The sequence below is a fragment of the Scyliorhinus torazame genome, chromosome 12 (assembly GCF_047496885.1).
Source record: "Scyliorhinus torazame isolate Kashiwa2021f chromosome 12, sScyTor2.1, whole genome shotgun sequence".
Lineage (NCBI taxonomy): Eukaryota > Metazoa > Chordata > Chondrichthyes > Carcharhiniformes > Scyliorhinidae > Scyliorhinus > Scyliorhinus torazame.
This window is the reverse complement of record NC_092718.1, coordinates 71,490,167-71,515,367: the sequence shown is the minus strand read 5'-3', so window position 1 is coordinate 71,515,367 and position 25,201 is coordinate 71,490,167. Positions and strand designations below refer to the sequence as shown.

General features: G+C 56.4%; 1 protein-coding gene across 1 annotated transcript in view; it reads right to left on the bottom strand.

The window, feature by feature from the left end:
* The window catches only part of fcgbp (Fc gamma binding protein), a 317,136-nt gene that overhangs the window by 40,376 nt on the left and 251,559 nt on the right, over positions 1-25,201 (bottom strand). Inside the window, exons 11-13 of the mRNA XM_072468845.1 lie at positions 13,764-13,902; positions 5,632-5,960; positions 2,514-3,075 (exon numbers count right to left, since the gene is read on the bottom strand). Of these exons, the coding sequence (XP_072324946.1) occupies positions 2,514-3,075; positions 5,632-5,960; positions 13,764-13,902 (1,030 nt within the window). The remainder of the gene's footprint in view (positions 1-2,513; positions 3,076-5,631; positions 5,961-13,763; positions 13,903-25,201) is intronic.

Here is a 25,201-nt window from a genome sequence, read left to right as displayed (position 1 = left end):
ATCCTCTTGCTATGAAGGCAACATATAATTTGCCTCCTTTACTGCCTGCTGTACGTGCATGCTTATTTTCAGCAACTGATGCACAAGGACACCAAAGTCTTGCTGAGTGTCCACCTCTCTCAATTTACATTCAAATAATAATCTGCCGTCCTAGTTTTGCTACAGAAGCAGATAACCTCACATTTATCCACATTATACTGCATCTGCCATGCATGTGTCCACTCTCTCAGCCTGTTCAAATCTTGCTGAAGCATCTCTGCATCCTCCTCACAGCTCACCCTCTCACCCAATTTTGTATTATCTGCAAATTTGGAGATAATACATTTAGTTCTCTCATCCAGATCATTAGGATATAATGTGAACAGTTGGGGTCCTAGCGCAGATCCCAACTAGTCACTGCCTGCCAATCAGAAAAAAGACCCATCTATTCCAACTTTTTGCTTCCCGTCTGCTAGTCAGCTTTCTATCCATCTGAAGACACTACCCGCAATCTCATGAGTTTTAACTTTATATATTAATCTGTTATGTGAGACCTTGTTGAAAGCCTTCTGAAAGTCTAAATAAACCACACCCACCGGGTCGCCCTGGTCAACTCTACTAGTTACATCTTCAAAGAATTCTAGTAGATTTGTCGAGCATAATTTCCCTTTGGTAAATCCATGCTGACTTTGTCTGATTACACCGCTGCTTTCCAAAGTCTGAGCTATGAAATCCTTTATAATGGACTCCAGCAACTTCCCTACAACCGACGTTAAGCTCATTGATCTATAGTTCCCTGTTTTCTCTCTACCTCACTTTTTGAATGGTGGGGTTACATTCGTTACCCTCCAATCTGGAGGAACCATTCCAGAGTCCAAAGAATTTTGGAAAATGACCACCAATGGATCTACTATTTCTAGGGCTACTTCCTTAAATACTCTGGGATGAAGATCATCAGGCCCTGGAGATTTGTCCGCCTTCAATCCCATTAATTTCCCCCAAACCATTTCTTTACCAATACTAATTTCCTTCAACTCCTCATTAAAACGTGTGCTTCTCAGGACTTCTGGTACATTATTCATGCCTTCCTTCGTGAAGACAGAAACAAAGCATGAATTTAGTTCCTCGGCCAATTCTTTGTTTCCAGTTATGAATTTCCCCGTTTCTGGCTGTAAGGGGCCTACGTTAATTTTTATAAAATATTTTTCTCTTTACATACCGAATAGAAACTTTTATAGTCAGTTTTTATTTTCCAAGCTAGGTTACTTTCAAATTGTATTTTCCCCTTCTTAGTCAATCTCTTGTTCTACCTTCGCTGAATTTTAAACTGTTCCCAATCCTTAGGTCTATTGCTTTTTCTAGTTGATTTGTATGCCTCCGCATTGAATCTAATACTATCTCTAATTTCCCTTGTAAGCCATGGTTTGGCCACAGTTCCCTTTTTATTTTTTTAAAATAAATTTAGAATACCCAATTATTTTTCTTTTTCCAATTAAGGGGCAATTTAGCATGGCCAATTCACCTAACCTGCCCATCTTTGGGTTGTGTGGGTGAAACCCATGCAGACACGGGGAGAATGTGCAACTTCACACAGACAGTGACCCGGGGCTGGGATCAAACCCGAGTCCTCGGTGCCGTGGGCAGCAATGCTAACCACTGTGTCATCCTTTCCCTTTCTACTCTTGCGCCAAATAGGAATAAGCAACTTTTGGAGTTCACCTATTCGTTCCTTGAATGCCTGCCATTTCCTGTCCACTGTCCCTCATTTCAGTAATGTTTCCCAGTCCATCATAGCCACCTCATGCCTCATACCATTACAGTTACTTTTATTGAGTTCCAGGACTTTGGTGTCAGAATCAATTACCTCACTACTCACCTTGATAAAGAATTCTACCATATTATGGTCACTCATCCCCAAGGGTTCTCTCACAACTAGATTGCCAACTAATCCTTTCTCATTGCACAACACTCAGTCCAAAATGTCCTGTTCCCTTGTTGGTTCCTCAACATACTGGTCCAGAAAACCATCCCGTATGCACTCCAGAAATTTCTCCTCTATCGCACTGTGGCTAATTTGAGTCATCCAATCTATATGCAGATTAAAGTCACCCAATCACAGATGTTCCTTTGTCGCATGCATCTCTGATTTTCTGTCTAATGCTATTCCCAACATTACCACTGCAGTTTGGTGGTCTGTGTACCATCCCTACGAATGCTTTTTGCCTTTTGATGTTTCCTAAGTAGACCCAGACAGGTTCCACATCATCTGTGCTAATATCTTCCCTCAATATTGTATCAATATCATCCTTAATCAACAATGCAACTCCATCACCTTGTCCTTTCTGTCTGTCCTTCCTGTAAACCGAATAGCCCTCAGTGTTTTGTTCCCACCCTTGGTCACCTTGGAGCCATGTCTCCGTAATCCCAACAATATCATAACCATTCACATCTATCTGCACAACTAATTATCCATTTTATTTTGAATGTTTCGCGCGTTCAGGCACACAACCTTGGGATCCACAATTGGCACTTACGGCAGGATGCCAACTTTCGCCAGTCTGTCACAGTGATTCCCTCCCTCTGACACTCTGTGGCATACGCTGCCAGGGCCTGACACAGCATGCTCTTCCTCCCTTGATTCAGGCAGACATCATACACACAGCTGTCGAAGAAGGGTTTGTGGTCAACCTTTTCGTGGCAGCCACTGAAGAGTTTCTCCAGCCTGCCACAGTACGTCTCACTCTTGTACAGATTCTGATGCTTGTCAGAGCATGTGGGGCAGTAACCACGGCAATAATCCCAGCAGAAAGGGTCCCGGTCGTTGACCTTCCAGCTGCCGGCCCACTGGACCACCGACGAAACACTGGTGCCATTTGGAAACAACTTGTCATCGCTCGCTGTGCCATTGAAGTTTCCACACAGACCACAGAGGTTCCCAAAGTAACTGCTCGGGATCTCAACGATCAGGTACCACTTCCAGTCGTAGAACACCACCAGACCAAAATCTGTCTCGAGAACAGCGTACGCACCACTCTGAAAAAGACGCAGCTTCCCATCGACCAACGTCACTGGGAGACTCGTTCGGACATCATCAACCTGGGTAGAAGGGGACAGCTTTCAAAATGGTCTCTCAGGAGCATAGAAATACATGACAGTGAGATACAGAGTAGAGCTCCCTCTGCACTGTCCCCATCAAACACTCCCAGGACAGGTACAGCACGGGGTTAGATACAGAGTAAAGCTCCATCTGCACTGTCCCCATCAAACACTCCCAGGACAGGTACAGCACGGGGTTAGATACAGAGTAAAGCTCTCTCTACACTGTCCCCATTAACACTCCCAGGACAGGTACAGCACGGGGTTAGATACAGAGAAAAGCTCCCTCTACACTGTCCCCATCAAACACTCCCAGGACAGGTGCAGCACGGGGTTAGATACAGAGTAAAGCTCCCTCTACACTGTCCCCATCAAACACTCCCAGGACAGGTACAGCACGGGGTTAGATACAGAGTAAAGCTCCCTCTACACTGTCCCCATCAAACACTCCCAGGACAGGTGCAGCACGGGGTTAGATACAGAGTAAAGCTTCCTCTACACTGTCCCCATCAAACACTCCCAGGACAGGTGCAGCACGGGGTTAGATACAGAGTAAAGCTCCCTCTACACTGTCCCCATCAAACACTCCCAGGACAGGTACAGCACGGGGTTAGATACAGAGTGAAGCTCCCTCTACACTGTCCCCATCAAACACTCCCAGGACAGGTACAGCGCGGGGTTAGATACAGAGTAAAGCTCCCTCTGCACTGTCCCCATCAAACACTCCCAGGACAGGTACAGCACGGGGTTAGATACAGAGTAAAGCTCCTTCTACACTGTCCCCATCAAACACTCCCAGGACAGGTACAGCACGGGGTTAGATACAGAGTAAAGTTCCCTCTACACTGTCACCATCAAACACTCCCAGGACAGGTACAGCACAGGGTTGGATACAGAGTAAAGCTCCCTCTACACTGTCCCCATTAAACACTTCCAGGACAGGTACAGCACGGGGTTAGATACAGAGTAAAGCTCCCTCTACACTGTCCCCATCAAACACTCCCAGGACAGGTACAGCACGGGGTTAGATACAGAGTAAAGCTCCCTCTACACTGTTCCCATCAAACACTCCCAGGACAGGTGCAGCACGGGGTTAGATACAGAGTAAAGCTCCCTCTACACTGTCCCCATCAAACACACCCAGGACAGGGACAGCACGTGGTTAGATGCAGAGTAAAGCTCCCTCTACACTGTCCCCATCAAACACTCCCAGGACAGGGACAGCACGGGGTTAGATACAGAGTAAAGCTCCCTCTACACTGTCCCCAACAAATACTCCCAGGACAGGTACAGCACGGGGTTAGATACAGAGTAAAGCTCCCTCTACACTGTCCCCATTAAACACTCCCAGGACAGGTACAGCACGGGGTTAGATACAGAGCAAAGCTCCCTCTACACTGTCCCCATCAAACACTCCCAGGACAGGTACAGCACGGGGTTAGATACAGAGTAAAGCTCCCTCTACACTGTCCCCATCAAACACTCCCAGGACAGGTACAGCACGGGGTTAGATACAGAGTAAAGCTCCCTCCACACTGTCCCCACCAAACACTCCCAGGACAGGTACAGCACGGGGTTAGATACAGAGTAAAGCTCCCTCTACACTGTCCCCATCAACACTCCCAGGACAGGGACAGCACGGGGTTAGATACAGAGTAAAGCTCCCTCTACACTGTCCCCACCAAACACTCCCAGGACAGGTACAGCACGGGGTTAGATACAGAGTAAAGCTCCCTCTACACTGTCCCCATCAAACACTCCCAGGACAGGTGCAGCACGGGGTTAGATACAGAGTAAAGCTCCCTCTACACTGTCCCCATCAAACACTCCCAGGACAGGTACAGCACGGGGTTAGATACAGAGTAAAGCTCCCTCTACACTGTCCCCATCAAACACTCCCAGGACAGGGACAGTACGGGGTTAGATACAGAGTAAAGCTCCCTCTACACTGTCCCCATCAAACACTCCCAGGACAGGTACAGCACGGGGTTATGTACAGAGTAAAGCTCCCTTTACACTGTCCCCATCAAACACTCCCAGGACAGGTACAGCACGGGGTTAGATACAGAGTAAAGCTCCCTATACACTGTCCCCATCAAACACTCCCAGGACAGGTACAGCACGGGGTTGGATACAGAGTAAAGCTCCCTCTACACTGTCCCCATCAAACACTCCCAGGACAGGTACAGCACGGGGTTAGATACAGAGTAAAGCTCCCTCTACACTGTCCCCATCAAACTCTCCCCGGACAGGTACCACCTGGAGGTTCTCCTCCAAGTCACTCACCACCCTGACCTGGGAATATATTGGACATCTTCAATGTCGCTCAGTCAAAATCCTGAAACTCCCTCCCTCGCAACCCAGTGGCGTATCTACACCGCACGGAGTGCAGCTGATAAAAAGGTGTCTCACCACCGCCTTCTCGAGGAGCAATTATTGACTGGTGGCAAATGTTGAGCAACACCCACATCCTGTTGTAGGGTTTGACTGGGGATGTGGGAGCGGGGGAGGCATCTGACTGCAAGTCTGTGACAATAAACATTCTGTTATCCTCACCCTGACTTTTCCGATCTCGGATTTGTAGATAGATATCTTGTAGCCATAAACGTTGACGTGAACGATTTTCACGTAGGAGACCGCGGTGTTGCCGCGGATGTCGTTCTTGGCCTCGATCCTGAAGGGGGCCAGTGAGTGGTCGGAACCGCAGGTCTCAGAGATGATGTAGGTGCAGGTCCCCTGGAAGTTGAAATTGAGCTTGTCGAAGGTATGGTAATGGGGGTCTCCCCACGCCCAGCATTTGCCAGTATACTGCGGCACGCACTTGGCTTCTCCATTCTCAATCTTGCAAGTCTCCTTCACCCGGCACTTGGCATCTTTGCACGGATCTGAGGGGAGCATAAGGCACACAGAGGCAATCAGTTAATTCAGACAGAAGGCAGCGGCCCCAGCCTCTCCGCCACCACCTCGTCCCGCCTGACAGCTTGTGTACTCGTCGGGCAAAATGGCTGGCAGCGCCTTTAACTGGAATGCTAACATTCTTCACAGGAGGGTAGGTCAGACTGAACTCAAGCCATATGTGGAGATACTCGGGACTGGGCGATCCTAAAGCTCAATCCAAAAGATTGGTTTCCAAGGCGCGTCTTTAAGGAGGAGAGAGAAAGGGAGAAAGAGAGAGAGAAAGAGAGAGAGATAGAGCAAAATTCTCCATCCCGCCCCGCCACATTTCTGCCCCGACCGGCCGGCGGGAGTCTCCGTAACACCGGCCGGTCAATGGGGTTTCCCATTGTGGGGCAGCCCCACGCCGTCGGGAAACCCCCGGGCGCCGGCAAAACGGAGACTCCCGCCGGCGGAGAATGACGCCCAGAAGAGAGTCAGACAGACACAGAGACAGAGACAGACAGACAGAGAGACAGACACAGACAGACAGAGTACACACACAGACAGACAGAGAGACACACACAGACAGACAGAGAGACACACACAGACAGAGAGACAGACAGAGAGAGACAGACACAGACAGAGAGACAGACACAGACAGAGAGATGCACACAGACAGACAGAGAGACAGACAGAGAGAGACAGACACAGACAGAGTACACACACAGACAGACAGAGAGACACAGACAGAGAGACAGACAGAGAGAGACAGACACAGACAGACAGAGAGACAGACACAGACAGAGTACACACACAGACAGAGAGAGACAGACAGAGAGAGACAGACACAGACAGACAGAGAGACAGACACAGACAGACAGAGAGACACACACAGACAGAGAGACACAGACAGAGAGACAGACAGAGAGAGACAGACATAGACAGACAGAGAGACAGACACAGACAGAGTACACACACAGACAGACAGAGAGACAGACAGAGAGAGACAGACACAGACAGACAGAGAGACAGACACAGACAGACAGAGAGACACACACAGACAGAGAGACACAGACAGAGAGACAGACAGAGAGAGACAGACACAGACAGACAGAGAGACAGACACAGACAGAGAGACACAGACAGAGAGACAGACAGAGGGAGACAGACACAGACAGAGTACACACACAGACAGACAGAGAGACAGACAGAGAGAGACAGACACAGACAGACAGAGAGACAGACACAGACAGACAGAGAGACACACACAGACAGACACAGACAGACAGGAAGTGACAGGTGCTGCTTGCTGTGCCTAAGGCAGGAGCTGTATTGCTTAGGTGAGCTTTAAAGCAGTGGGGCAGATTTCTCCCACCCTCCTGCTGCGTGTTTTTCGGCAGCGTGGCGTTAGCCGGTGGCGGGATTCTCCCTTCTGTTGCTTGTCAATGCGATTTTCAATTAAAACCCACGGACGGGGGTGTGCTGCCGGCGGGAACAGATCATTTTTTGCACTGCCTAGTCCGGACTGCTCTCCAGCTTCCAGTTAGGGGCCTCTCTTCTGGGATAGGTGGGAGGGGGAACTTCCAGAAAGGGGTCGCTCTCCTGGGGGGCTTCCAGACAGGGGTCTCTCTTTGGGGGGGCTTCCAGACAGGGTCGGGGACGGTGCAGACAAGGGAGACACCGCGCTTGTGCGGAAATCGCGGCGGTGGGACTGCGCAAGCGCGGATTCGCGCCGGACCCACTGCGCATTAGCTCATCCCCTGGCGCCCATTCCACGGCCGGATCAGCAGCTGGAGCGGCGTGAACTGCTCCAGCGCCCTGCTGGCCCCATGTGATGCCGTTTCTGACGGCGTCAATACTTAGCCTCAGGATCAGAGAATCCCGCTCCTTGTATCACGCTCAAAATGTTGGCCCGATAGTGAGGGATTCCCTCAGGAATCCCTCGCAATCCACGGCATGCAAAATTTTGCACGGCGAAGGATTGGGAATTGCTTCCTGTTTTGCGCTCCCAGTGTGAACACATATCAGGAGCAATTCAGCTCTGCAGGAGAGGATAGTCTCCCAAGCAGAGAATCCTGCCCAGAGAGAAGCAGAGGGAGCGATTTAACGGCCTCATTGCACCCACCTTGGTGTCGGAACGAGGTTGCTGAATCTTGCAAGAGGATTCACACCAGGCTCGGAACGCCTCATGTGATTTATCGGAGTCTCGTACGACATTTTGTCCTCACTGGGTGTGATCCAGATTACCATATTCAAATTAGGCATTTGGCTCATTTAAATATGCGTTCACAGAATTCCCCCGGCGCCCGTAACCTAACGGACATATCCGGGTGACCTTGCCAGGAAGCCGTTTAATAGAGGTTGAAATGTGGAACAGTCATAATGGCACCTGGTTGGGGGGGGGGGGGTGTCTCCCAAGTCATTGGAGATCCCCGGGTATTTGGGAACAGGGCAGAGTGGTACTCTAGCTCTCCCTCTGATGCCCGGATACCCTGGCATTGTCAATATGGTACCCTGACAGTGCCACCCAGGCACAGGGTGCCCAGTGTCACTGCCAGGCTGGAAGGGGCACTGCCAGGGGCCCAGGTTGACACTGCCAGGGATTGTGCCCTGAACTAGGTGGAAGGAGGTGAGGGGCAAGTCCTCAAGGTTGAAGGTGAGAGATGGTGGGGAAGTGTCGAACATCGGGGATGGGGGTCTGAAGGAGTGCGGGGGGGGGGGGGGGGGGGGGGGAGGAGATTAGGGCCATAGACCATAAGACATAAGGAGCAGAATTAGGCCACTCAGCCCATCTAGTCTGCTCCGTCATTCAATCATGGCTGACATTGTTCTCATCCCCATTCTCCTGCCTTCTCCCCATAACCCCTGATCCCCTTATTAATCGAAAACCTATCTATCTCTGCCTTAAAGGCACTCAGTGAATTGGCCTCCACAGCCTTCTGCGGCAAAGAGTTCCACAGATTCACCATCCTCTGGCTGAAAATATCCCTCCTCTTCCCTGTTTTAAAGGATCGTCCCTTTAGTCTGAGATTGTGTCCTCTGCTTCTAGTTTTTCCTACAAGTGGAAAAATCCTCTCCATGCCCACTCTATCCAGGCCTCGCAGTATCCTGTAAGTTTCAATAAGATCGCCTCTCATCCTTCTGAACTCCAACGAGTACAGACCCAGAATCCTCAACCGTTCCTCATACGGCAAGCTCTTCATTCCAGAGATCATTCTTGTGAACCTCCTCTGGACCCTTTGCAAGGCCAGCACATCCTTCCTTAGATACGGGGCCCAAAACTGCTCACCATACTCCAAATCGGAGACTAGAGTGCTGAATCTTAATAAAGGGAACTATGAGGCGTGAGTTGGCCTTGATAGATTGAGGAGAGTTACTTAAAGGGGTGACAGTGGATATACAATGGCAAACATTCAAGGAACGCATGGGGGAACTGCAGCAACTGTTCATTCTGTCTGGCACAAAAGCAAAGGGGGTAAGAGGGCCAATCCATGGCTTACAAAGGAAATTAGAAATAGTATCCGATACAAGGAATACAAGGATACAAGGAAGAAGCATACATATTGGCCAAGAAATTGGCATAGGTCTGAGGATTGGGAGCATTTTAGAATTCAGCAAAGAAGGACAAAGGGATTGATTAAGTTGGGGAAAGTACAGTACAAAAGAAAGCTTGCAGGGAACATAAAGACTGACACTAAAAGTTTCTAGAGATATGTGAAGAGAAAGAGATTGGTAAAGAGAAATGTAGGCCCCCTACAGACAAAAACAGGAGAATGCAGAATAAGGGACAAAGAAATGGCTGAGCAATTGAATACATACTTTGGTTCTGTCTTCACAAAAGAGGACACAAATCAGGTACCAGAAATGTTGGAGAATGAAAGGTTTAGTGAGAGGGAAGAACTGAGGGAGATCAACATTAGTAGAGAAATGGTGCTGGGAAAATTGATGGGATTGAAGGCGGATAAATCCCCAGGGCCTGAGAATCTGCATCCCAGAGTGCTTAAGGAGGTGGCTCTGGAAATAGTGGATGCATTGGTGGTCATCTTCCGGGATTCTATAGACTCTGGAACTGTCCCTGCAGATTGGACGGTAGCTCACTTCACTCCAATATTCAAAAGGGGAGGAAGAGAGAAAGCAGGGAATTATAGACCAGTAAGCCCAACACCGGTAGTGGGGAAAATGCTTGAATCCATTATCAAGGGCTTTATAGCGGAACATTTGGAAAGCAGTGGGAGGATCAGTCAGAGTCAGCATGGATTTATGAAGGGAAAATCAAGCTTGACAAATCTGTTGGAATTCTTTGAAGAGGTAACCAGTACAGTCGACAAGGGGGAGCCAGTCGATGTGATATATTTGGACTTTCAGAAGGCGTTTGACAAAGTCCCGCATAAGAGATTATTGTGCAAAATTAAAGCGCATGGGATTGTGGAAATGTATTGAGGTGGATGGAAAACTCGTTGGCAGAGTGGAAACAAGGAGTAGGGATTAATGGGTCCTTTTCAAATTGGCAGGCAGTAACTAGTGGGGTACCACTGGGGTCGGTGCTGGGACCCCAACTATTCACAATATATATTAATGATTTGGATGAGGGAACAAAATGTAACATCTCAAAGTTTGCAGATGATACCAAGTTAGGTGGGAGGGTGAATTGTGACGAGGATGCAGGGATCCTACAGCAAGATCTGGACAGAATGAATGAGTGGGCAAATCAATGGCAGATGCAGAATAAATTGGATAAGTGTGAGGTTATTCACTTTGGAAGCAAAAACAGGAAGGCAGGTTACTACCTGAATGGTTGTAAATTGGGAGAGGGGAGTGTGCAGCGGGACCTGGGTGTCCTTGTGCACCAGTCGCTGAAGGTAAGCATGCAGGTGCAGCAGGCGGTAAAGAAGGCTAATGGTATGTTGGCGTTCATTGCGAGAAGTTGCGAGTGTAGAAGCAGGGATGTGTTGCTGCAATTGTACAGGGCCTTGGTGAGGCCACACTTGGGAGTATTGTGTGCAGTTTTGGTCTCCTTCTCTGAGGAAGGATGTTCTTGCTCTCGAGGGAGAGCAGCGAAGGTTTTCCTGACTGATTCCAGGGATGGCGGGACTGTCATGGAACATAGAACATACAGTGCTAAAGTAGGCCATTCGGCCCATCGAGTCTGCACCGACCCACTTAAGCCTCACTTCCATTCTATCCCTGGAACCCAATAACCTCTCCTAACCTTTTTGGTCACTGAGGGCAATTTTTCATGGCCAATCCACCTAACCTGCATGTCTTTGGACTGTGGGAGGGAACACGAGCACCCGGAGGAAACCCACGCAGACACGGGGAGAACGTGCAGACTCCGCACACACAGTGACCCAGCGGGGAATCAAACCTGGGACCCTGGAGCTGTGAAGCCACAGTGCTATCCACTTGTGCTACACATATGCTACCTTGCTGCCCATAAGGTCAGTACTGAGAAGGTGCTGCACAGTCGGAGGGTCGGTACTGAGGAGGCGCTGCACTGTCGGAGGGTCAGTACTGAGGGAGTGCTGCACTGTCGGAGGGTCGGTACTGAGGAGGCGCTGCACTGTCGAAGGGTCAGTACTGAGGGAGTGCTGCACTGTCGGAGGGTCGGTACTGAGGAGGCGCTGCACTGTCGGAGGGTCGGTACTGAGGGAGTGCTGCACTGTCGGAGGGTCGGTACTGAGGAGGCACTGCACTGTCGGAGGGTCGGTACTGAGGGAGTGCTGCACTGTCGGAGGGTCGGTACTGAGGAGGTGCTGCACTGTCGGCGTGGGTTGCTGTGTCTGCGTGGGTTTCCTCCGGGTGCTCCGGTTTCCTCCCACAGTCCAAAGACCTGCAGGTTAGGCAGATTGGCCATGCTAAATTGCCCTTAGTGTCCAAAAAGGTGAGGAGGGGTTATTGCGTTAGGGTGGAAGTGAGGGCTTAAGTGGGTCAGTGCAGACTCGATGGAAAGAATGGCCTCCTTCTGCATAGTATGTTCACTGACAGTGCAGCACTCTCTCAATACTGACCCTCTGACAGTGCAGCACTTCCTCAGTACTGACCCTCTGACAGTGCAGCACTTCCTCAGTACTGACCCTCTGACAGTGCAGCACTTCCTCAGTACTGACCCTCTGACAGTGCAGCACTCCCTCAGTACTGACACTCTGACAGTGCAGCACTCCCTCAGTACTGACCCTCTGACAGTGCAGCACTCCCTCAGTACTGACCGTCTGACAGTGCAGCACTCTCTCAGTACTGACCCTCTGACAGTGCAGCACTCCCTCAGTACTGACCCTCTGACAGTGCAGCACTCACTCAGTACTGACCCTCCGACAGTGCAGCACTCCCTCAGTACTGACCCTCTGACAGTGCAGCACTCACTCAGTACTGACCCTCTGACAGTGCAGCACTCACTCAGTACTGACCCTCTGACAGTGCAGCACTCCCTCAGTACTGACCCTCTGACAGTGCAGCACTCACTCAGTACTGACCCTCCGACAGTGCAGCACTCCCTCAGTACTGACCCTCCGACAGTGCAGCACTCCCTCAGTGCTGACCCTCTGACAGTGCAGCACTGCCTCAGTACTGACCCTCCGACAGTGCAGCACTCCCTCAGTGCTGACCCTCTGACAGTGCAGCACTCCCTCAGTACTGACCCTCTGACAGTGCAGCACTCCCTCAGTACTGACTCTCTGACAGTGCAGCACTCCCTCAGTACTGACCCTCTGACAGTGCGGCACTTCCTCAATGCTGACCCTCTGACAGTGCAGCTCCCCCTCACTGCTGACCCTCTGACAGTGCAGCACTCCCTCAGTGCTGACCCTCTGACAGTGCAGCACTCCCTCAGTACTGACCCTCTGACAGTGCAGCAGCTCACTCAGTACTGACCCTCTGACAGTGCAGCTCTCCCTCAGTACTGACCCTCTGACAGTGCAGCTCTCCCTCAGTACTGACTCTCTGACAGTGCAGCACTCCCTCAGTACTGACCCTCTGACAGTGCAGCACTCCCTCAGTACTGACTCTCTGACAGTGCAGCACTCCCTCAGTACTGACCCTCTGACAGTGCGGCACTTCCTCAATGCTGACCCTCTGACAGTGCAGCTCCCCCTCACTGCTGACCCTCTGACAGTGCAGCACTCCCTCAGTGCTGACCCTCTGACAGTGGAGCACTCCCTCAGTACTGACCCTCTGACAGTGCAGCAGCTCACTCAGTACTGACCCTCTGACAGTGCAGCTCTCCCTCAGTACTGACCCTCTGACAGTGCTGCACTCCCTCACTGCTGACCCTCTGACAGTGCAGCACTCCCTCACTGCTGACCCTCTGACAGTGCAGCACTCCCTCAGTACTGACCCCCTGACAGTGCAGCAGCTCACTCAGTACTGACCCTCTGACAGTGCAGCTCTCCCTCAGTACTGACCCTCTGACAGTGCTGCACTCCCTCACTGCTGACCCTCTGACAGTGCAGCACTCCCTCAGTACTGACCCTCTGACAGTGCAGCACTCCCTCAGTAATAGACCCTCCGATAGTGCAGCACTCCCTCAGTACTGACCCTCTGACAGTACAGCACTCCCTCAGTAATAGACCCTCCGATAGTGCAGCACTCCCTCAGTACTGACCCTCTGACATGGTGGTGCTTCCTCGGCACTCTGCAATGGAGCAGGGGCATTTCTCTATCAAGTGGGCTCACATAACATTAACTGGGTTGGGACATGAAATGGGATAGCAGTGCGGTAGATATGGGCCCAGGCCACTCCCACCCTGAAGAACTGATCCAACCCAATCCGTGCAACATGGGACAGACACAGGCTGCGTCTTTCCGAGTATCTTTACCCTTGTTATGACATCCCAGGACTCCATGTTTAACCTGGCACTTCTCTTCAATCGTACAGGCCATCTCCTCACAATACAGGCCAAACAGGGAACAGGTACATTTCTCCTTGCAGTCTTTCTGAATCACCACTTCACCAGGCTGTGAAAGAGATAAACAGATTAGTGTCAGGATGAGAAGTGAGTGAGTGGAATGATCATCAATGTCGGGGACCGATGGCCACAGGGAGACAGCTGGGAATCCCCGTGAGAGAGCCGGGTATCCACAGGGAGAGAGCTGGGTATCCACAGGGAGAGAGCCGGGTATCCACAGGGAGAGAGCCGGGTATCCACAGGGAGACAGCTGGGAATACACGTGAGAGAGCCGGGTATCCACAGGGAGGGAGCCGGGTATCCACAGGGAGTGAGCCGGGTATCCACAGGGAGGGAGCCGGGTATCCACAGGGAGGGAGCCGGGTATCCACAGGGAGGGAGCCGGGTATCCACAGGGAGAGAGTCGGGTATCCACAGGGAGAGAGCCGGGAATCCCCGTGAGAGAGCCGGGTATCCACAGGGAGAGAGCAGGGTATCCACAGGGAGAGAGCCGGATATCCACAGAGAGAGAGCCGGATATCCACAGGGAGGGAGCCGGGTGTACACAGGGAGAGAGTCGGGTATCCACAGGGAGAGAGCCGGGTATCCACAGGGAGAGAGCCGGGTATCCACAGGGAGAGAGCCGGGTATCCACAGGGAGGGAGCCAGCTTTCCACAGGGAGGGAGCCAGCTTTCCACAGGGAGGGAGCCGGGTATCCACAGGGAGAGAGCCGGGTATCCACAGGGAGAAAGCCGGGTATCCACAGGGAGAGAGCCGGGTATCCACAGGGAGAGAGCCGGGTATCCACAGGGAGAAAGCCGGGTATCCACAGGGAGCGAGCCGGGTATCCACAGGGAGAGAGCCGGATATCCACAGGGAGAGAGCCGGATATCCACAGGGAGAGAGCCGGGTATCCACAGGGAGAGAGCCGGGTATTCACAGGGAGAGAGCCGGGTATCCACAGGGAGAGAGCCGGGTATCCACAGGGAGGGAGCCGGGGATCCACAGGGAGAGAGCCGGGTATCCACAGGGAGAGAGCCGGGTATCCACAGGGAGAGAGTCGGGTATCCACCGGGAGAGAGCCGGGTATCCACAGGGAGGGAGCCGGGTATCCACAGGGAGTGAGCCGGGTATCCACAGGGAGAGAGCCGGGTATCCACAGGGAGGGAGCCGGGTATCCACAGGGAGAGAGCCGGGTATTCACAGGGAGAGATTCGGGTATCCACAGGGAGAGAGTCGGGTATCCACAGGGAGAGAGCCGGATATTCACAGGGAGAGAGCCGGGTATCCACAGGGAGAGAGCCGGGTATCCACAGGGAGAGGCCGGGTATCCACAGGGACGGAGCCGGGTATCCACAGGGACGGAGCCGGGTATCCACAGGGAGAGAGCCGGGTATCCACAGGGAGGGAGCCGGGTATCCACAGGGAGAGAGCCGGGTATCCACAGGGAGAGAGCCGGGTATCCACAGGGAGGGAGCCATGTATCCACAGGGAGAGAGCCGGGTATCCACAGGGAGAGAGCCGGGTATTCACAGGGAGAGAGCCGGGTATCCACAGGGAGAGAGCCGGGTATCCACAGGGACGGAGCCGGGTATCCACAGGGACGGAGCCGGGTATCCACAGGGACAGAGCCGGGTATCCACAGGGACGGAGCCGGGTATCCACAGGGAGAGAGCCGGGTATCCACAGGGACGGAGCCGGGTATCCACAGGGACGGAGCCGGGTATCCACAGGGAGAGAGCCGGGTATCCACAGGGAGGGAGCCGGTTATCCACAGGGAGAGAGCCGGGTATCCACAGGGAGAGAGCCGGGTATCCACAGGGAGAGAGCCGGGTATCCACCGGGAGAGAGCCGGGTATCCACAGGGACGGAGCCGGGTATCCACCGGGAGGGAGCAGGGTATCCACAGGGAGAGAGCCGGGTATCCACAGGGAGAGAGACGGGTATCCACAGGGAGAGAGCCGGGTATCCACAGGGACGGAGCCGGGTATCCACAGGGAGAGAGCCGGGTATCCACAGGGAGAGAGCCGGGTATCCACAGGGACGGAGCCGGGTATCCACAGGGGGAGAGCCGGGTATCCACAGGGACGGAGCCGGGTATCCACAGGGAGAGAGCCGGGTATCCACAGGGAGAGAGCCGGGTATCCACAGGGAGAGAGCCGGGTATCCACAGGGAGAGAGCCGGGTATCCACAGGGAGAGAGCCGGGTATCCACAGGGAGAGAGCCGGGTATCCACAGGGAGGGAGCCGGGTATCCACAGGGAGGGAGCCGGGTATCCACAGGGAGGGAGCCGGGTATCCACAGGGAGAGAGCCGGATATCCACAGGGAGAGAGTCGGGTGTCCACAGGGAGAGAGCCGGGTATCCACAGTGAGAGAGCCGGGTATCCACAGGGAGGGAGCCGGGTATCCACAGGGAGAGAGCCGGGTATCCACAGGGAGAGAGCCGGGTATCCACAGGGAGAGAGCCGGGTATCCACAGGGAGAGAGCCGGGTATCCACAGGGAGGGAGCCGGGTATCCACAGGGAGAGAGTCGGGTATCCACAGGGTGGGAGCCGGGTATCCACAGGGAGAGAGCCGGGTATCCACAGGGAGAGAGCCGGGTATCCACAGGGACGGAGCCGGGTATCCACAGGGAGGGAGCCGGGTAACCCCAGGGAGGGAGCCGGGTATCCCCAGGGAGGGAGCAGGGTATCCACAGGGAGAGAGCCGGGTATCCACAGGGAGAGAGCCGGGTATCCACAGGGAGAGAGCCGGGTATCCACCTGGAGTGAGCCGGGTATCCACAGGGAGAGAGCCGGGTATCCACAGGGAGAGAGCCGGGTATCCACGGGGAGTAAGTCGGGTATCCACAGGGAGAGAGCCGGGTATCCACAGGGAGAGAGCCGGGTATCCAGAGGGAGGGAGCCGGTTATCCACAGGGAGGGAGCCGGGTATCCACAGGGAGCGAGCCGGGTATTCACAGAGAGAGAGCCGGGTATCCACAGGGAGTGAGCCGGGTATCCACAAAGAGAGAGCCGGGTATCCACAGGGGGAGAGCCGGGTATCCACAGGGAGAGAGCCGGGTATCCACAGGGAGAGAGCCGGGTATCCACAGGGAGAGAGCCGGGTATCCACAGGGAGTAAGTCGGGTATCCACAGGGAGAGAGCCGGGTATCCACAGGGAGAGAGCCGCGTATCCACAGGGAGGGAGCCGGTTATCCACAGGGAGGGAGCCGGGTATCCACAGGGAGCGAGCCGGGTATTCACAGAGAGAGAGCCGGGTATCCACAGGGAGTGAGCCGGGTATCCACAAAGAGAGAGCCGGGTATCCACAGGGGGAGAGCCGGGTATCCACAGGGAGAGAGCCGGGTATCCACAGGGAGAGAGCCGGGTATCCACAGGGAGAGAGCCGGGTATCCACAGGGACGGAGCCGGGTATCCACAGGGACGGAGCCGGGTATCCACAGGGAGAGAGCCGGGTATCCACAGGGAGAGAGCCGGGTATCCACAGGGAGGGAGCCGGGTATCCACAGGGAGGGAGCCGGGTATTCACAGGGAGGGAGCCGGGTATCCACAGGGGGAGAGCCGGGTATCCACAGGGAGAGAGTCGGGTATCCACAGGGAGAGAGCCAGGTATCCACAGGGAGAGAGCCGGGTATCCACAGGGACGGAGCCGGGTATCCACAGGGACGGAGCCGGGTATCCACAGGGAGAGAGCCGGGTATCCACAGGGAGGGAGCCGGGTATCCACAGCGAGGGAGCCGGGTATCCACAGGGGGAGAGCCGGGTATCCACAGGGAGAGAGCCGGGTATCCACAGGGAGAGAGTCGGGTATCCACAGGGACGGAGCCGGGTATCCACAGGGAGCGAGCCGAGTATCCACAGGGAGGGAGCCGGGAATCCACAGGGGGAGAGCCGGGTATCCACAGGGAGGGAGCCGGGTATCCACAGGGAGGGAGCCGGGTATCCAGAGGGAGAGAGCCGGGTATCCACAGGGAGGGAGCCGGGTATCCACAGGGAGAGAGCCGGGTATCCACAGGGAGAGAGCCGGGTATCCACAGGGACGGAGCCGGGTATCCACAGGGACGGAGCCGGGTATCCACAGGGAGAGAGCCGGGTATCCACAGGGAGGGATCCGGGTATCCACAGGGAGAGAGCCGGGTATCCACAGGGAGAGAGCCGGGTATCCACAGGGAGGGAGCCGGGTATCCACAGGGAGAGAGCCGGGTATCCACAGGGAGAGAGCCGGGTATCCACAGGGAGAGAGACGGGTATCCACAGGGAGAGAGCCGGGTATTCACAGGGAGAGAGCCGGGTATCCACAGGGAGAGAGCCGGGTATCCACAGGGACGGAGCCAGGTATCCACAGGGACGGAGCCGGGTATCCACAGGGAGTGAGCCGGGTATCCACAGGGAGGGAACCGGGTATCCACAGGGAGAGAGCCGGGTATCCACAGGGAGAGAGCCGGGTATCCACAGGGAGAGAGCCGGGTATCCACTGGGAGAGAGCCGGGTATCCACAGGGACGGAGCCGGGTATCCACCGGGAGGGAGCAGGGTATCCACAGGGAGAGAGCCGGGTATCCACAGGGAGAGAGCCGGGTATCCACAGGGAGAGAGCCGGGTATCCACAGGGAGGGAGCAGGGTATCCACAGGGATGGAGCCGGGTATCCACAGGGAGAGAGCCGGGTATCCACAGGGAGAGAGCCGGGTATCCACAGGGAGAGAGCCGGGTATCCACAGGGAGAGAGCCGGGTATCCACAGGGACGGAGCCGGGTATCCACAGGAAAAGAGCCGGGTATCCACAGGGAGAGAGCCGGGTATCCACAGGGACGGAGCCGGGTATCCACAGGGGGAGAGCCGGGTATCCACAGAGACGGAGCCGGGTATCCACAGGGAGAGAGCCGGGTATCCACAGGGAGAGAGCCGGGTATCCACAGGGAGGGAGCCGGGTATCCACAGGGAGGGAGCCGGGTATCCACAGGGTGGGAGCCGGGTATCCACAGGGAGAGAGTCGGGTATCCACAGGGAGAGAGCCGGGTATCCACAGTGAGAGAGCCGGGTATCCACAGGGAGGGAGCCGGGTATCCACAGGGAGAGAGCCGGGTATCCACAGGGAGAGAGCCGGGTATCCACAGGGAGGGAGCCAGGTATCCACAGGGAGAGAGTCGGGTATCCACAGGGTGGGAGCCGGGTATCCACAATGAGGGAGCCAGGTATCCACAGGGAGAGAGCCGGATATCCACAGGGAGAGAGCCGGGTATCCACAGGGAGTGAGCCGGGTATCCACAGGGAGAGAGCCGGGTATCCACAGGAAGAGAGCCGGGTATCTACAGGGACGGAGCCGGGTATCCACAGGGAGGGAGCCGGGTATCCCCAGGGAGGGAGCCGGGTATCCCCAGGGAGGGAGCCGGGTATCCACAGGGAGAGAGCCGGGTATCCACAGGGAGAGAGCCGGGTATCCACAGGGAGAGAGCCGGGTATCCACAGGGAGAGAGCCGGGTATCCACAGAGAGTGAGCCGGGTATCCACAGGGAGAGAGCCGGGTATCCACAGGGAGAGAGCCGGTTATCCACAGGGAGAGAGTCGGGTATCCACAGGGAGAGAGCCGGGTATCCACAGGGAGAGAGCCGGGTATCCACAGGGAGGGAGCCGGGTATCCACAGGGAGGGAGCAGGGTATCCACAGGGAGGGAGCCGGGTATCCACAGGGAGCGAGCCGGGTATTCACAGAGAGAGAGCCGGGTATCCACAGGGAGTGAGCCGGGTATCCACAGAGAGAGAGACGGGTATCCACAGGGAGGGAGCCGGGTATCCACAGGGAGCGAGCCGGGTATCCACAGGGAGGGAGCCGGGTATCCACAGGGAGAGAGCCGGGTATCCACAGGGAGAGAGTCGGGTATCCACAGGGAGAGAGCCGGGTATCCACAAGGAGAGAGCCGGGTATCCACAGGGAGAGAGCCGGGTATCCACAGGGAGGGAGCCGGGTATCCACAGGGAGGGAGCCGGGTATTCACAGGGGGAGAGCCGGGTATCCACAGGGAGAGAGTCGGGTATCCACAGGGAGAGAGCCGGGTATCCACAGGGAGCGAGCCGAGTATCCACAGGGAGGGAGCCGGGTATCCACAGGGGGAGAGCCGGGTATCCACAGGGAGAGAGTCGGGTATCCACAGGGAGGGAGCCGGGTATCCACAGGGAGGGAGCCGGGTATCCACAGGGGGAGAGCCGGGTATCCACAGGGAGAGAGCCGGGTATCCACAGGGAGGGAGCCGGGTATCCACAGGGGGAGAGCCGGGTATCCACAGGGAGAGAGCCGGGTATCCACAGGGAGGGAGCCGGGTATCCACAGGGAGAGAGCCGGGTATCCACAGGGGGAGGGCCGGGTATCCACAGGGAGGGAGCCAGGTATCCACAGGGAGGGAGCTGGGTATCCACAGGGAGAGAGCCGGGTATCCACAGGGAGAGAGCCGGGCAATTTCAAATGGTGCGGCATTCCCTCAGTACTGACTCTCTGACAGTGCAGCACTCCCTCAGTACTGACTCTCTGACAGTGCAGCACTCCCTCAGTACTGACCCTCCGACAGTGCAGCACTCTCTCAGTACTGACCCTCTGACAGTGCAGCGCTTCTCAGTACTGACCCTCTGACAGTGCAGCACTCCCTCAGTACTTACCCTCTGACAGTGCAGCACTCCCTCAGCACTGACCCTCTGACAGTGCAGCACTCCCTCAGTACTGACCCTCCGACAGTGCAGCATTTCTTCAGTACTGACCCTCTGACAGTGCAGCTCTCCCTCAATGCTGACCCTCTGACAGTGCTGCATTCCCTCAGTACTGACCCTCTGATACTGCCGCACTCCCTCAGCCCTGACCCTCTGACATTGCAGCACTCTCTCAGTACTGACCCTCTGACAGTGCGGCACTCCCTCAGTGCTGACCCTATGACTGTGCAGCACTCCCTCGGTACTGACCCTCTGACAGTGCAGCACTCCCTCAGAACTGACCACAGGGAGAGAGCCGGGTATCCACAGGGAGGGAGCCGGGTATCCACAGGGAGAGAGTCGGGTATCCACAGGGTGGGAGCCGGGTATCCACAGGGAGAGAGCCAGGTATCCACAGGGAGAGAGACGGATATCCACAGGGAAGGAGCCGGGTATCCACAGGGAGAGAGCCGGGTATCCACAGGGAGAGAGCCGGGTATCCACAGGGAGAGAGCCGGGTATCCACAGGGACGGAGCCGGGTATCCACAGGGAGGGAGCCGGGTATCCCCAGGGAGGGAGCCGGGTATCCCCAGGGAGGGAGCAGGGTATCCACAGGGAGAGAGCTGGGTATCAACAGGGAGAGAGCCGGGTATCCACAGGGAGAGAGCCGGGTATCCACAGGGAGAGAGCCGGGTATCCACCTGGAGTGAGCCGGGTATCCACAGGGAGAGAGCCGGGTATCCACAGGGAGAGAGCCGGGTATCCACAGGGAGTAAGTCGGGTATCCACAGGGAGAGAGCCGGGTATCCACAGGGAGAGAGCCGGGTATCGACAGGGAGGGAGCCGGTTATCCACAGGGAGGGAGCCGGGTATCCACAGGGAGCGAGCCGGGGATTCACAGAGAGAGAGCCGGGTATCCACAGGGAGTGAGCCGGGTATCCACAGAGAGAGAGCCGGGTATCCACAGGGAGGGAGCCGGGTATCCACAGGGAGCGAGCCGGGTATCCACAGGGAGGGAGCCGGGTATCCACAGGGAGAGAGCTGGGTATCCACAGGGAGAGAGTCGGGTATCCAGAGGGAGAGAGCCGGGTATCCACAAGGAGAGAGCCGGGTATCCACAGGGAGAGAGCCGGGTATCCACAGGGAGGGAGCCGGGTATCCACAGGGAGGGAGCCGGGTATTCACAGGGAGAGAGCCGGGTATCCACAGGGAGGGAGCCGGGTATCCACAGGGAGGGAGCCGGGTATCCACAGGGGGAGAGCCGGGTATCCACAAGGAGAGAGTCGGGTATCCACAGGGAGAGAGCCGGGTATCCACAGGGAGCGAGCCGAGTATACACAGGGAGGGAGCCGGGTATCCACAGGGGGATAGCCGGGTATCCACAGGGAGAGAGTCGGGTATCCACAGGGAGGGAGCCGGGTATCCACAGGGAGGGAGCCGGGTATCCACAGGGGGAGAGCCGGGTATCCACAGGGAGAGAGCCGGGTATCCACAGGGAGAGAATCGGGTATCCACAGGGACGGAGCCGGGTATCCACAGGGAGCGAGCCGAGTATCCACAGGAAGGGAGCCGGGTATCCACAGGGGGAGAGCCGGGTATCCACAGGGAGAGAGCCGGGTATCCACAGGGAGGGAGCCGGGTATCCACAGGGAGGGAGCCGGGTATCCACAGGGGGAGGGCCGGGTATCCACAGGGAGGGAGCCGGGTATCCACAGGGAGGGAGCTGGGTATCCACAGGGAGAGAGCCGGGTATCCACAGGGAGAGAGCCGGGTATCCACAGGGAGGGAGCTGTGTATCCACAGGGAGAGAGCCGCGTATCCACAGGGAGAGAGCCGGCTATCCACAGGGAGAGAGTCGGGTATCCACAGGGACGGAGCCGGGTATCCACAGGGACGGAGCCGGGTATCCACAGGGAGGGAGCCGGGTATGCACAGGGAGAGAGCCGGGTATCCACAGGGAGAGAGCCGGGTATCCACAGGGAGAGAGCCGGGTATCCACAGGGAGGGAGCCGGGTATCCACAGGGAGAGAGCCGGGTATCCACAGGGAGAGAGCCGGGTATCCACAGGAAGGGAGCCGGGTATCCACAGGGAGAGAGCCGGGTATCCACAGGGAGAGAGCCGGGTATCCACAGGGAGAGAGACGGGTATCCACAGGGAGAGAGCCGGGTATTCACAGGGAGAGAGCCGGGTATCCACAGGGAGAGAGCCGGGTATCCACAGGGACGGAGCCGGGTATCCACAGGGACGGAGCCGGGTATCCACAAGGAGTGAGCCGGGTATCCACAGGGAGGGAACCGGGTATCCACAGGGAGAGAGCCGGGTATCCACAGGGAGAGAGCCGGGTATCCACAGGGAGATAGCCGGGTATCCACAGGGAGAGAGCCGGGTATCCACAGGGAGAGAGCCGGGTATCCACATGGAGGGAACCGGGTATCCACAGGGAGAGAGCCGGGTATCCACAGGGAGAGAGCCGGGTATCCACAGGGAGAGAGCCGGGTATCCACCGGGAGGGAGCAGGGTATCCACAGGGAGAGAGCCGGGTATCCACAGGGAGAGAGCCGGGTATCCACAGGGAGAGAGCCGGGTATCCACAGGGAGGGAGCAGGGTATCCACATGGAGGGAACCGGGTATCCACAGGGAGAGAGCCGGGTATCCACAGGGAGAGAGCCGGGTATCCACAGGGAGAGAGCCGGGTATCCACCGGGAGGGAGCAGGGTATCCACAGGGAAAGAGCCGGGTATCCACAGGGAGAGAGCCGGGTATCCACAGGGAGAGAGCCGGGTATCCACAGGGAGGGAGCAGGGTATCCACAGGGATGGAGCCGGGTATCCACAGGGAGAGAGCCGGGTATCCACAGGGAGAGAGCCGGGTATCCACAGGGAGAGAGCCGGGTATCCACAGGGAGAGAGCCGGGTATCCACAGGGACGGAGCCGGGTATCCACAGGGAGAGAGCCGGGTATCCACAGGGAGAGAGCCGGGTATCCACAGGGACGGAGCCGGGTATCCACAGGGGGAGAGCCGGGTATCCACAGAGACGGAGGCGGGTATTCACATGGAGAGAGCCGGGTATCCACAGGGAGAGAGCCGGGTATCCACAGGGAGGGAGCCGGGTATCCACAGGGAGAGAGCCGGGTATCCACAGGGAGAGAGCCGGGTATCCACAGGGAGGGAGCCAGGTATCCACAGGGAGAGAGTCGGGTATCCACAGGGTGGGAGCCGGGTATCCACAGGGAGGGAGCCGGGTATCCACAGGGAGAGAGCCGGGTATCCACAGGGAGAGAGCCGGGTATCCACAGGGAGGGAGCCAGGTATCCACAGGGAGAGAGTCGGGTATCCACAGGGTGGGAGCCGGGTATCCACAGGGAGAGAGCCAGGTATCCACAGGGAGAGAGCCGGATATCCACAGGGAGAGAGCCGGGTATCCACAGGGAGAGAGCCGGGTATCCACAGGGAGAGAGCCGGGTATCCACAGGAAGAGAGCCGGGTATCCACAGGGACGGAGCCAGGTATCCACAGGGAGGGAGCCGGGTATCCCCAGGGAGGGAGCCGGGTATCCCCAGGGAGGGAGCTGGGTATCCACAGGGAGAGAGCCGGGTATCCACAGGGAGAGAGCCGGGTATCCACAGGGAGAGAGCCGGGTATCCACAGGGAGTGAGCCGGGTATCCACAGGGAGAGAGCCGGGTATCCACAGGGAGAGAGTCGGGTATCCACAGGGAGAGAGCCGGGTATCCACAGGGAGTGAGCCGGGTATCCACAGAGAGAGAGACGGGTATCCACAGGGAGGGAGCCGGGTATCCACAGGGATCGAGCCGGGTATCCACAGGAAGGGAGCCGGGTATCCACAGGGAGAGAGCCGGGTATCCACAGGGAGAGAGTCGGGTATCCACAGGGAGAGAGCCGGGTATCCACAAGGAGAGAGCCGGGTATCCACAGGGAGAGAGCCGGGTATCCACAGGGAGGGAGCCGGGTATCCACAGGGAGGGAGCCGGGTATTCACAGGGAGAGAGCCGGGTATCCACAGGGAGGGAGCCGGGTATCCACAGGGAGGGAGCCGGGTATCCACAGGGGGAGAGCCGGGTATCCACAGGGAGAGAGTCGGGTATCCACAGGGAGAGAGCCGGGTATCCACAGGGAGCGAGCCGAGTATCCACAGGGAGGGAGCCAGGTATCCAAAGGGGGAGAGCCGGGTATTCACAGGGAGAGAGTCGGGTATCCACAGGGAGGGAGCCGGGTATCCACAGGGAGGGAGCCGGGTATCCACAGGGGGAGAGCCGGGTATCCACAGGGAGAGAGCCGGGTATCCACAGGGAGAGAGTCGGGTATCCACAGGGACGGAGCCGGGTATCCACAGGGAGCGAGCCGAGTATCCACAGGGAGGGAGCCGGGTATCCACAGGGGGAGAGCCGGGTATCCACAGGGAGAGAGCCGGGTATCCACAGGGAGGGAGCCGGGTATCCACAGGGAGGGAGCCGGGTATCCACAGGGGGAGGGCCGGGTATCCACAGGGAGGGAGCCAGGTATCCACAGGGAGGGAGCTGGGTATCCACAGGGAGAGAGCCGGGTATCCACAGGGAGAGAGCCGGGCAATTTCAAATGGTGCGGCATTCCCTCAGTACTGACTCTCTGACAGTGCTGCACTCCCTCAGTACTGACCCTCTGACAGTGCAGCACTCCCTCAGTAC